Genomic DNA, 13,687 nt, shown 5'->3' on the forward strand with positions numbered 1-13,687 from the left:
AGCCTAGCTCACAGCAACCTCAAACTCCTGGGCTCAAGCAATCCTTCTGCCTCAGCCTCCCGAGTAGCTGGGACTACAGGCATGTGCCACCGTGCCCGGCTAATTTTTTCTATATATATTTTTAGTTGTCTAGCTAATTTCTTTCTATTTTTTAGTAGAGACGGGGTCTCGCTCTTGCTCAGGCTGGTCTCGAACTCCTGACCTCGAGCGATCCTCCCGAATTGGCCTCCCAGAGTGCTAGGATTACAGGCGTGAGCCACCGCGCCTGGCCCTACTATTTGCATAACTTGAAAATCAAGATGTGTAACATCTAATATATTAAAACCAATGCTAAAACTTGTTATATATTTAAATAGCTTCAGTTTCTCAGCAGAAAGTTTTACAACTGTCATTCTTTATATATATGTTTATTAAATATGAAAACTTGAACACTTCTGGCATATTAATGGAAAAAATTATTTAAACCATTTGTACACCTGATACATACACTAAGTTATTTCTTCCTATCTTAGGATAATAAAAAAAATAAATCACTTCTATTTTATGTTCATTCAAATTTGCATTTAATTTCTATTTACATTCATTCAATCCAAAATCAAATAATACAGTAAACTAAATACAAGATGAAAAGCAGAAAAGGTGTTACCCTCATAGCACTCCTAATAAGGCAGCTGAAGAATTTATTTACTCTGATAGATGCAAAGCCAACTTGGGATAGAAGAAACAATAGTTTAAAGAGCAAACACAAACATAGATGAACTCATCTTTCAGATGTTACTCCAGATAATCCACTGAGATAGTACTTTGTGCTGTAGTGTTAAGAATCACACAAGAAAAGTACTGTATTAATCAGCAACAGACCACAGGTTTTATGTGACAAATACTTTGATAGTTTTGTCCAACTTGCTAATGTCTACTCCTATGAAAAAAGGTAGATGTTTGGACACTGATATTTTTATTTGAGAAATTAACCATTTTCAAAGCCTCAAAATCCATTCTTCATAAATTCAACATTTCTCATGGGAATAATCTTAGATCTAGCCCTTGTAAGCTAGGAACCATATGTTTAATTAAATATTCAAAATATTTAGATCCTATGTTAAATATAAAATCTGAGGCTCAGTATATTATCTAAGATGCATCTTGTTTATAATCATTTATTACCTACATTAAAGAATGTTGAATTTACGGAGTATCATACATGCATCCTCCCCCCGGCCCAAAATTATCTTCTATCTCAAAAAATAGTATGGAAAAAATCCTTCTTGAAGGATTGAAATTAGTTAAGACCATAAAGGGGAAAAAGCAATAACAATTTTCCTAAAAATCTGGTTCAAGTTCAATAATTAATACTTTACATTGTTAATCACAGCTGGTTTATAAATCCCAGTTTAGTTATTCTGTAATGCTACAAACCTTATAAAATCAAATTAGTAAACTTCAGTGATTACATTTTAATTAAAAAACAGCATGTATAAAATAAAAAAATATCTTGTAATAGCTGATTTTAAAGGAAATAAGTGATGAAAGAAAAGCACTTAATCTCTTTTATACACTTACCTGGTATAATCGTAAAGAACCCTCTTAGAAACTCAAGACTAGTAATATTGACATATTTTAAACTATGCTTGGATTTTTACAAATAAATATAGGGTAAGCCATATTGCATAGGTGTGTGCTTTCTGTCTGTGACACTAATGTGACACTTGACATGTTTTCACAGTCATAGTAGGGATATCCATTTATGAAACACAAGTTCTCAAAAAACTTGCCACAGCATGGGAAATAAATTTCATTTAATAAATGTGAAGTCAGAAAAACTATGTATTTGTATGGATGGTAGGTGTACAGTTAATGCTTTTTATGCAGTGTTTGCCACTATTGCTGGCAGTACTAATTATGAAAAATGGTTTAACTATGGGGTGGTTATAGCCAGCCAATCACAGTGCATGTGTTACCAGCAAATAGGACTGACAAAGAATATTTTGGTGTAAAACTTTCACTGGAATTTGGTCAGGCAGTCAACACTACAGTTAGTAAACACATTTGAAAACAAGTATCAGAGTAGCACAAGCCATTTACAGTCTGAAATAATGGCTATACATATCATCATAGCTTTTTGGGTTCTGTTTTTTTCAGACATCACAAATTGTCAGAGAACAAAGAACTGCACTTTAAGTACAATTTCTGCCCTTAGTCATTACTGTAGCTTCTAATTTACCAGCTACAGTTATAAAGTTCTCAGTAGGCTGCTGCAATAAGGGAGGAGGGGGTCTAGAGGGAGTGATTTAAAAAAAAAAAAAAAAAGGCTTCTGTCCAAAGATGAACTTTTATCAATTCTTCCAATTATTGCCAAAATTGAAAAGGTATATTTCCAATCATCTTTCATGGTTCTGTTTTTGCTTACTGTCATAGGATTTCATCCCATCTCACTTGAATTGCAATTTAAATAAGCAAAGCTTTGCTCTTTTCTGACTGAATTCAACATGCATAAAGAATTTTATGGCTTGGATCCTATGGCTCAAAAAGGTTTGAAGAACATAGCAAGCAGCATCTATTTAAAAATATCCTAGGGTTGCAAAATATTACAAATTGACTTTGCACACTCAGACTGAAAACATTATAAAAGACAAACAAAAAGAGGTGATAAGACTCAACTGTAACTGCATGATCATCTATTATACCAGTATGCACTGAAATATATTTTTATAAAGCTCTGCAGATATTAAACCCTTTCACCAGCTAAAGTCATGGAAATGCTCTCTTTAAGGCAGAAGTATTTAAGAAAGGTAAAGTTACCTTTATTTTTATTCTTTGTACCTGTAAATTACTTATGTAGATTTTGTTACAATTTCAAAAACAGTGTCCTGGTTAACATGTTTTCTAAATTAAGCCACTAAGTTTTCTTATTCACTGTGGAAGACATTCATCAAAAGGCCATCAAGTATTTTTACAATCAAAAAATGTAGCCCCAGTATAGGAGAAAAAAATTAGACCTTTTTTCCTTTTTAAAACTGTTGACAAAATATAAGGAAGGTAAACACAAAAACAGTAAAAAGAAGTAAAACTTAAAACCTTACCAATATGCTGTAAAGAGATTAGACAGAGAGTAGGCCATACAACTCCCTCTTCCCCTGGACATCCCTATCTCCCTTACTTTGCTGCCCTCAGTATGCATTTTATCCTGACTCTCTTCCGTCGTTCTTCAGCCTTGGGCTGAACACATTTGGCGTCTTGAACCAAATACTGGTATAAGAACAGGTGGCGATTTTTTTCCAGTGCAATGCAGGGCCAGGACAAGGATGAAATGTAGGACATACAACTTGTGCCCATTCCAAGGCTTCCAGTTAAGCTTAGCACATAGCAGTACTGCAAGTAGAAATGATTAAATAGATTCATTTTTTTTTCTAGTATTACAGACAGGTATTGCAGCTGGGTTACTGAAAATAAACCCCAGGTCCACCCCAATCCCTCAAACGAGCCACAGCTGTGGTTAACAATGATTCATTTGCATTTTATTATTTCACCAAGAGAAGAAACAGAAGTTGTCTGGCTTTCTTCACACCAACCAATAATTTTGCATTTTAAAGTTTGGGATGTTTTCCATAATGAGCTGAATCAAAAATCTATTTGAAAAATATATATTTATATAAAAAAAAGATTCAGGTTGTTTGCACGTAAAACATCAATTATTAAGTTTCTTTTGTCTCTGATTCCATGTTGCTGGAAAAAGTTTGACCAAGCTTGCATGCTAATTTGTCCTTAGTTGCAAGTATAGGCAATTTCGTACTTTGCCTAATGAAAAGATAATCTTTCTCCGACACAATCAGAACTCAACAGTGATTCAGAAGCAACATCCTACCCTTAATACTGTCAGTTTTGAGCCATCAACATGAAAATCCTTGGTAAGGTTGAGAAGATGTCGCCAGGAATCAATTAATTGACGTGCCTAAGAGTTCCGCAATACTATTTTGCTAAAGTTTTTTTTTTTTTGCACCATTGATTGATTTTTAAAAATCCATGTTTATATTTTCCTCTCTCCAAAGTGTTCTATGTAATGACACTCTTTGAGACTGTCATTTGGAGTCTTCTTGTTTCACCTTGCAAGATGCTCACACATCCCCTCCCCACTTTTTTTGCCTTAAATTCATTAAAAGCATTGCTCTGTCATAGATTCATACGCAGGTGCTCTGGCCGTTTGGAGATCATGGGAAAGGCTTGTTTTTTGTATGGCCCGGAGTTTGGCTGTCGTATTGGAAGTGGTGCTGATGCTTCCCCACTCATTGTCACATCCATCTGCTCTATTCCACTTGTTTCCATTGGGTATTCCACAGGTGTCTGAGGATTTGCCGTGCTGGCTGAAGCACCTCTTCCCCAGAAATCCCCAGGAGAAAATTTGACCGGGCTTTAAGACAAGGAAGAGCTATCATTCATTTGTCTCAAGGATCATCTCAATAAGAAATATTTCCCTTTCATTTAAGGGAGTTGGGTATTATGACATTTATTTTCATTTAATTTTATTTTCGTGTGGATTAGCACAAAGGCAAAAGTCAAGCCATCTCTCCCCTAGACTATCTGCTAGAGTTTCCCAATTGGTCTCTTTACCTCTACACTTGATCCCTAGAACCCTCAATGATATTTTTTTAAAAAATCATTTTACTCTCCCCTTCTTAAAACAGCTTTCCATTGCATTTAAAATAAAACACCTTTCCAAATCTATGCCATTTTCACTCACCACAGATATCCCTTTCCTTTCCAAGAAAAGGCCAAGTTTTTTCCTCCCTCAGGGCTTTTGCACTTGCTGTTCTTCTGCCTGCAACACTCTCACACCTCCTATTTTTGTATGGTTGGCCCTTTCTCTTCATTACTAGACGTTACTTCACCAGGAAGGCCTTTCTGTGACCAGCATGAGTAGAAGCACCCTTGTTTTTCTCTGCTCTCTATCACCACACTTGGAACTACTTGTAATTATATAGTTTTTCTATTTCTTTCTTTGTTTATTGTGACTCTCTCCCACTAAATTGTAAGCTTCATCACGACAGGGACAATTCCTATATTATACATATGTATATATACACACATAACATGCATTATGTAGCACAGCCCTTAGTGCACAATAAATGTTGAGTGAATAGATAAAGAGGACATTTGCCAGTGCAGCAGCTGACTCCCAGGAAGGAAAGTAAACCATACAGCATATTGTAGATTAGTCACAGACTAGACCTCTGCAATATAAGTAGGTGTAGATGCAGTGCTTATGTCAACCAACAAGAATATAACAGATCTTTCATTGATGTAACTTGGCATAAATTTCTTAAGCAATGCTCTTCTAGGTTAAAAAGAAAAGACAGAATAAGAGTCTAAAATACCTGACAGGTGTTCGTGGGCTGCCAATAAATCTTCGAGGTGATCGGATTTTTGGTTCAAAGGAAAACTTTTCTTTCACACTTTCAAGTACAGATGGAGCCACATATGTAAAACCCTGAAAGACAATTAACAGTGGACTACAGAATGGCATTTTGTCATATACATCAAAAAAATGGGGGCCGGGCAAGGTGGCTCACGCCTGTAATCCTAGCACACTGGGAGGCCGAGGCGGGTGGATTGCTCAAGGTCAGGAGTTCGAGACCAGCCTGAGCGAGACCCCGTCTCTACTAAAAAATAGAAATAAATTATCTGGACAACTAAAAATATATATAGAAAAAATTAGCCGGGCATGGTGGTGCATGGGACTACCCAGCTACTCGGGAGGCTGAGGCAGCAGGATCACTTAAGCCCAGGAGTTTGAGGTTGCTGTGAGCTAGGCTGATGCCACGGCACTCACTCTAGCCCGGGCAACAAAGTGAGACTCTGTCTCAAAAAAAAAAAAAAAAAAAAAAAAAAAAAAATGGGGTTGTTCAGTCTCTGACATACCAATAAAATGAATGATGCATACCTAAAATCACCAATGTGTATATCCTCCCATCTCCTCAATCTCATTTTCACAACTGTTAACTTCTTTCCAGCCATTTCTTGAGAAAAAGCCCTCAAGAAAGCAAAACTCTCTTGAGCCCCATATGCCAGCAAACAAAATTCCACCTTCTGATAGGAGTAGAAACAAAAGAAAAATGTAGCCTCCACATTAAGACGTTGAATACAAAGAGAAATGCAAAGAAACTCTAGTGTTCCCAGCCACATACATATAAGTAAGATTATCACCTCCAAAACAGTTTCTTGTAATTAGGCCAAAGTAAAAATAGAATTTTCTGACTTGACATGTGTGATTTTCCAGTTTTTATACCAATCATTAGACAGAATTTGAACTGACTGGCCAGCGAGGTGGCTCACGCCTGTAATCCTAGCACTCTGGGAGGCTGAGGCGGGAGGATCGCTCGAGGTCAGGAGTTCGAGAACAGCCTGAGCAAGAGTGAGACCCCGTCTCTACTAAAAAATAGAAAGAAATTAGCTGGACAACTAAAAATACATATAGAAAAAATTAGCCAGACAACTAAAAATATATATAGAAAAAAATTAGCCAGGCATGGTGGCGCATGCCTGTAGTCCCAGCTACTTGGGAGGCTGAGGCAGAAGGATTGCTTGAGCCCAGGAGTTTGAGGTTGCTGTGAGCTATGCTGATGCCACGGCACTGTAGCCCAGGCAACAGAGCCAGACTCTGTCTCAAAAAAAAAGAATTTGAACTGATTGACTGATTAATTAGAGATGGGGTCTCCCTATGTTGCCCAGGCTGGAGTGCAGTGGCTATTCACAGGTGTAATCAATGGTGCACTAGAGTCTTGAACTCCTAGGCTCAGGCAACACTCCCACCTCAGCCTCCCAAGAAGCCAGGACTACACGTATGTGCATCTGTACCTGGCTAGAATTTAGCATTTTCTTGAGGAATAAGTGTCAACATTACAAAAACCCTCGATTATAATAGGCAAAAATACAGTTTTGTTAGTGTTAGTTCTCTCTTGGACCTTGCTATTAGGCTAAAAACTATAATTTCTCTTGCTGTCTACGTCTATTCTTTTAACAATCAGTCCTGTATCTATCTTCCTTTCTACTTATTATAATCTATGAGTGAACACTATGCATTACAGTAAATAAGCTGAATAAGGCTCTGGGTGAAGTCCCAACGAGTGAGGTGCAATTCTGTAGTACCTATTCTTTGTGACCATTATATGTGGACTTCAGGCCACATGTTCTAGTGGTCTAAAGCTGTTATATACCAGGAGGACAAGGGAGCCCCTTAATCATCTTTGAATTTCCTTTAATTCTGTGATAGGGTCTTATAATAGGAATTGAAATATTTGTTAACTAAAGTTACTAGCACCACAATCTCCAGATAAGTGGTATGTTCCTATTTTTAATTAATTTTTAAAGAGATCCACTTTATATACAGAGTTCTGGTTACAACCTAACAATTTAAGTGATTATTAAAAATTCAATAATACTTGGGCAAGGAAAGCTTGACTATATAACTTTTGCTACCACAAAATTTCTTTGTAGCTAGTTAAGATGTTTCCAAACTATTTTTATGGGGGAAAAATTATCAAAGCAGTTGAAACTCTGCAACGTCCAGTTGAAGAAAAGGTCTCCATGTTAAATCAAAGGTATAAATTCAACACTGGTAGTACATAGAAGAAAAAAAGAAAGCAATGCCAGAATTAAACTAATTTATGCCCACTTCCCTAACTGAACATGAGCAATTTTACTAAGGGGACTCCAGTGACTTTAAGGCATCATGCACATATCACACATGAATTTAACACGCACTCACTCATCTTTTATCTCTTAAAAATACTGTAAGATATTTTGCATATATGCTCTATTCTTCTATATTACTAATTTATAGAATTATTATTACTATTCAATGTTGTTTACTCAAAACCATACTATACTATGGTAACTTAAGAGTAATTTTGACTAGACACAATTTTTGCATTCCATGCTAACTTTAGAACTTACCCCCCACCCCATAAGATACAACACTACTGTGAGCAATGTGGGGGCAAAAAAAGCTTGAGAATTAAGTTAGTTAATGATAAAAACAGTGAACTCAGAAACAAATGGGAAAAAAACACACCCAAATGATTACTTTCCCCAAAGTCCATTCTCCCTAGAGGTAGTCCAAAAAGAAATGACAAAGGATACAAGGATAATGACAAATGGCAAAGGGAACAAAAGATACAAAATGAGGTAAATGTTCATGGAACACATAAGTATGGTAATAAAATAAAGATAAACCCATATAATATTTAGGCAAAATAGTATGCATTGATGGTCATCTAATGGCCATCACTTCTGTTGGTCAGTATCTAAAAGCTTTTGCCTTACTATTTGATGAGACAAGCTATAAATCTATATATACTTCTACAATGAGAATTAATAAACTATCACATAGGAACCAATATATTTTGGTGTCAAATGTTCACAATTAATGTTAAAAATCCCCTACTGACTTATGTTAAGAGTACCAAAAATCGATAGCTGTTTCAGGAATAAAACACATGTAGTTAGTGAGTTCTTTTTCTCCCACTGCTATGGCTGTGTGGTTTTTGGCTGAGATGCTAAGCCAAGTATTTTACATCTGTGGCCCATCCAAAAAAGGAATCACACACTCCAAAGAATTCCCTCTAATTGCTAAAATAAAATGATGGATTATGAAAGTTAATTTTGTAGGTATCAATAAGTTATAAGGCAAGGCTGCAGTGAGCTATGATCACCACTCCACTCCAGCGTGATTGACAGAGCGAAACCCAGTCTCAAAAAAAAAAAAAAGAAAGAAAGAAAGAAAAAATGAGGTATAACAACAACAATAACAACAACAACAACAACAAGTTATAAGAGGTTGGCTTGAAAAAAAAGTTAGCCAGGTTACCAACATGAACTGCAAAGCAAGCAAACTGAATTTTCTTTGAAGGGCCCATCCTCATATTAAATTTCCCATGGCTACATAGAAATTCTTTCACTTACCAGAAAGACCTGGTTGGCACTTTCACTGAGGGTTGAGTCATCTGGGCTGTCAACAGGTGTCTGACGTGTAAACTTGGAATCAAACTGACTCACATCCTCTTCAGATTGCTTTATAAAAACAAAATGATTAGAAAATGATGAATAGTCTATATGATACATATCAATCAAATGCATTGTAAGCTCTAGATAGAGCTCCTTTTGCAGGGGTTGACTGTAATAAAATATCAGAATAGTCTTAGCAGGCACAGACTGAAGAAAACAATGCAGGTGAAAAGTATTAAGAGTCAAATCTTAAACATACATTCAAATAGATTTTAGTATAGTTATAATTCCTATTAAAAATCTGGATATTAATTTTCCCCTCTCAAAAAGCTTCAGTGTGCCTAGTCCACTGGCTAAATCCTTGTTTAGAGATAATTTGCACTGTTGGCTGCTGCAGCTTTGTAATAAACCTGAAAAACTATGGAATCAGGCTTAAAGCACAAATCACAGTTGTAAGATGCTACAGTTAATATTTCTCCCCATAGCTTATTTCATTCCTTTAGATTTCTAAAGAAGCAAAAATATTCTACTCTACATGAGTTATATTTTCTTGTGAAAGAATAGTTCTCACTTAAGTTCTAACCACCAGATTTACTTCTTTAATTCCTTCTCTCTTTCTCAATATATCTAGTTAGACTCTTGAGCCAAATATAGGAAATGAACACCAATTTGGAAAATCTGACTTAATACTAAAAGATGACCACATTGAGCTTATTTACAAAATATACTTCTGAATAAAAAGTTGAAGACATAGTAACAATGATCAACCCAGTAACACTGTGTACTCTTAGAGCCCTCATTTTGATCTCTAAATTCTATTTCCCACTAGAAGGAACCACCATTTCTTGAAGAAATGGCAAATTCCAGGTGTGGGGTAGGAAACACACAAGATAAGCACAGAACATCAGTTTCCTTGTTTTCTTCTCTGGTACAACATGAGACTATGTGGTCATGTCAAAAGGACTCAGAAACCAACATGAAGATGCATCCAGTGTCCAAAAATGAAAAAATTGAGCATCAGTAAAAATAACTGCAATGGATTGAAATACAAATATGTTAAAATGTATGAGTTTATAAGGATACAAGAAAAAAAAACCCATAAAATTCATTGGTCAATTTTGGAAGATGCTAGAGAACTAATTCATTATTTTGAAAACTGGGAAAGAATCAAATATTTATCCTTCCTTTCCTATATGAATTGTACCTTGCGTAACTAAACAATCGATGAAAGAGTTTCTCTTTTTAGAAGAATTCCAGCTAATAAAGAAAGAAAGAACAACAGTTAGAATAAGACCATTTCACAAACCCCTAAAGAAATAAAACTAGGCCAGAGTTTCTCAGCCTCAGCGCTACTGACATTTTGGGCCTAATAATACTGTTGTAGGGGCTGTCCTGTGATGGCTCCCACCCACAAGATACCAGTAGCATCCCCTCCCCTCAAATTATATGTTTTCATGTATACATACCAACAGAGGTTTAAAAGGGGGCTCTACCTTCCGAGCCAGAAGTTCTTCCCAGTTAATGTGTCTAAAGAATGGATGAGCCTAGGAACAAAAAAAAAAAAGGAAAGAAAGAAAGAAAACAAGAGGGGAATAGACTTTACTGGGTTCCCTTTTTGAAGGTACAAGTCACAAAATAAGGTAAACTTATAAGTAACTACATACAACTCTCACAAATAAATAAAATTAGCATTATCTTCCCCCCAAACTCCAAACATGCCGATCCCTACTTGAACTTCTCCAGCGTCCCCAGGACCAGCTCCAAGACGAGAAGCAGCATTTCTTTTCAGCAGCTTTAAGGAAGGAAAAAAAACACTGATGAAGAATCTTAATTTTTTTTTTCCTTTTTAGAATTTGCTTGTCTACTTTGCCTTGAGAAAATATAATTTATTAATTACTACTACTGTTTGAGAAAAAAAGGAAAAATCCTTAAACAAATCTGTACTTTTCCTTCAAAAACTGCAGGCTTTTTTGCTTCAATATCTATGCATGATTCTTTATTCAAAATATTCATTAAATTCTCTCTAGTTAAATCCTAGTCATTGAGGCTTATAGTGTGAACGCCCATTTAAGAACTCTACCTTTTTAAGCAGATCTCTTGCTTCTTGTGTGAGGTAGGGAGGCAAATTGAGTTTACATTTGAGGATTTTGTCAATTGTTTTCTTTCTATTCTCCCCAGTGAAAGGGGGCTAAGAGAAGAGAGTGAAAAAAAGTTAGCATGTAAGAAACACATTTTAAATAAGAATATTACCCATTTCCTGAATTAGTGAGTTATGCATGGAGATCAGAAATGTATGCAGCAGCTCACAGCTCACTTGAGGCCAGGAGTTTGAGACCAGCCTGAGCAGCATAGCGAGACCTCTTTTCTACAAAAAAATAGAAAAATTAGCCAGGCTCGGTGGCATGCACCTGTAGTCCCAGCTACTCAGGAGGCTGAGGCAAGAGGAGGATCACTTGAGCCCAGGAGTTTGAGGTTGCAGTGAGCTATGATGAACGCCACTGCACACTTGCCCAGGCAACAGGGTGAGACCCTGTCTCAAACAAAGAAATGTATGCTGTGAAGTAGTCTAACTGCTAAAGATCTGCAGTGTTTTTAAAAATTTTTTAAATTTCAATTTACTTTTTAGAGACAGGGTCTCAGTATGTTGCCCAGGCTGGCCTTGAACTCCTAGGCTCAAGCAGTTCTCTGCCTCTGCCCCCTAAGTAGCTTGGGACTACAGACATGCACCACTGCACCCAGCAGAACTGTAGTTTTTAAGCAACAGGACAGAGGAAGTAGCAATGTCCTAGAAGGAAGCCTGAGTTTCCACCATTAATTTGTTGTGAGATAAGTGAAATGTGATTTTATGATTTTATTTCTCTATTTATAAAATAAGGGCATCATATATTCAACATCTATTTTACAGGCCTGTCATGACATAGATCTTAAATGAAAATGTTTTTAAAAGTATGGGATCCCATACAATCAAGGCATTAATAGTGTTAAACTGCTGATAACAAATCTTTGGGCTTTGAAAATAACTCCATTGGCAACATCTTCAAAAAGCACAGGAAAGGTCTCTTGCTATAGTGATTACATAACTACTAAGGACAGACCATAATACATGCAGCTTTTAATGTGCACCTACTGCTCCAGTCAGCATGTCATACATTAATGCTCCCAAACTCCACCAATCCACAGCACGATTGTGGCCACTTCTCATCAAGATTTCAGGGGCCCTATAATGAGAAAAATAATATGCCTAAAAATTATTCACTCATTTGCATAATATCTGAATCCAAATTTAAAAAACACCACATATAGCCAATGATGCTACAGAAAACAGATACTACTCCTCAAACCAGGTAACAGTTAGCTATTACCCCCAGAACAGTTATATATCTTTTAACATGCAGCTCACATGTATTCTATTGTTCCACAAAATGTGTGTGTGACTGTTCCATCATGAATAGATTCTTTGCACAGTCCAAAGTCTGTTAGTTTCACATGACCTACAATGAAAGATAATAGCATGATTATTCTGAGAACGTGCAGAGTTTGAAAATATCATAAAAAACAATAATCTGTCCTTCCATTTAACTTTTCCTGCATTAAACTTTTCTTGAAGATGTCAAGAACTAATGACATCTAGTCAAGAACTAATCCATAAAATGTGATTCTAACTGTTTAAGGCCATGGCAGAGTCGACTTCTGCCAATGATATAATTTATCTAGTAAAGAGAAAATAAAGATAGAGCAAAAAGTGAAGCAGCTTGTCTCAGACTCTAGCTTTAGCTATACATAGAATCCTCTATCATCCTGAAAAAGAAAAATCCTGGGAAAATTTCTTTATGGAGTCTGGTTTAAATACATAGACCCTAATAAATATATTCTGTACCTTTTAAACAAAGGTGTGACACAGTATTTCAAATATTAATATATAGCTTTTTATCACAGTGAACTGTAACTTGAGAGTTCTTAAAATGGTCTCAGAAAGTCACTATAACAAGTTAGCTTATTCTGCCCAATACTGCCAATTAGGAGAAAGAAATAAAATTGCTACATGGCATGGGCCAATCATCTCCAATCCAGAAAGTAAAAAACTCAGCACCTTACACAAAGATCATTTCAGTTCAAGTTTAGTTTTCCTGAACTGTCATTAGATAACCAGTAGTTTGACAACCCCAGGGGCCCTAGTATTTCAGGTTCATTTCAGAGAAAAGAAAAGGCGGCCGGGCGCGGTGGCTCACACCTGTAATCCTAGCACTCTGGGAGGCCAAGGCAGGAAGATCGCTCGAGGTCAGGAGTTCGAGACCAGCCTGAGGAAGAGCAAGACCCTGTCTCCTCTACTAAAAATAGAAAGAAATTATTTGGCCAACTAAAAATATATATAGAAAAAATTAGCTGGGCATGGTGGTGTATGCCTGTATAGTCCCAGCTACTTGGGAGGCTGAGGCAGAAGGATTGCTTAAGCCCCGGAATTTGAGGTTGCTGTGAGCTAGGATGATGCCACGGCACTCTAGCCCAGGCAACGGAGTGAGACTCTGTCTCAAAAAAAAAAGAAAAAAGAAAAGGCAATGGCCTATCGATTCCAATGTAAATATATACTATACTCTGATACATAGGAAGAAACATGGCCTTTATTTTCACAGAACACCTGATACACCCCAGCTTATAGGTCAAAGAAGAAGCTAACTATTCCATCACTCCC

The 13,687-nt window shown here is 36.5% G+C and overlaps 1 protein-coding gene across 10 annotated transcripts in view; it reads right to left on the bottom strand.

Annotated features, from left to right (window-relative positions):
- Positions 1-546: 546 nt before the first annotated feature.
- The window catches only part of RPS6KB1 (ribosomal protein S6 kinase B1), a 38,102-nt gene continuing 24,961 nt past the window's right edge, over positions 547-13,687 (bottom strand). For 4 of the 10 annotated variants that reach the window (XM_045525611.1, XM_045525610.1, XM_045525613.1 and 1 more), the window contains 8 exons: positions 12,398-12,488; positions 12,125-12,215; positions 11,078-11,185; positions 10,727-10,789; positions 10,464-10,541; positions 8,956-9,063; positions 5,370-5,482; positions 547-4,405 (listed from right to left, as the gene is read on the bottom strand). In XM_045525611.1, coding sequence (XP_045381567.1) covers positions 4,168-4,405; positions 5,370-5,482; positions 8,956-9,063; positions 10,464-10,541; positions 10,727-10,789; positions 11,078-11,185; positions 12,125-12,215; positions 12,398-12,488 — 890 coding nt within the window. In that variant the 3' untranslated portion in view covers positions 547-4,167. Of the gene's footprint in view, positions 4,424-5,369; positions 5,483-8,955; positions 9,064-10,201; positions 10,255-10,463; positions 10,542-10,726; positions 10,790-11,077; positions 11,186-12,120; positions 12,216-12,397; positions 12,489-13,687 lie in introns of those variants that run through there. The other 6 variants (XM_045525616.1, XM_045525615.1, XM_045525614.1 and 3 more) reach the window with 5 other exon arrangements.

This window comes from Lemur catta, chromosome 15 (assembly GCF_020740605.2).
Source record: "Lemur catta isolate mLemCat1 chromosome 15, mLemCat1.pri, whole genome shotgun sequence".
NCBI lineage: Eukaryota > Metazoa > Chordata > Mammalia > Primates > Lemuridae > Lemur > Lemur catta.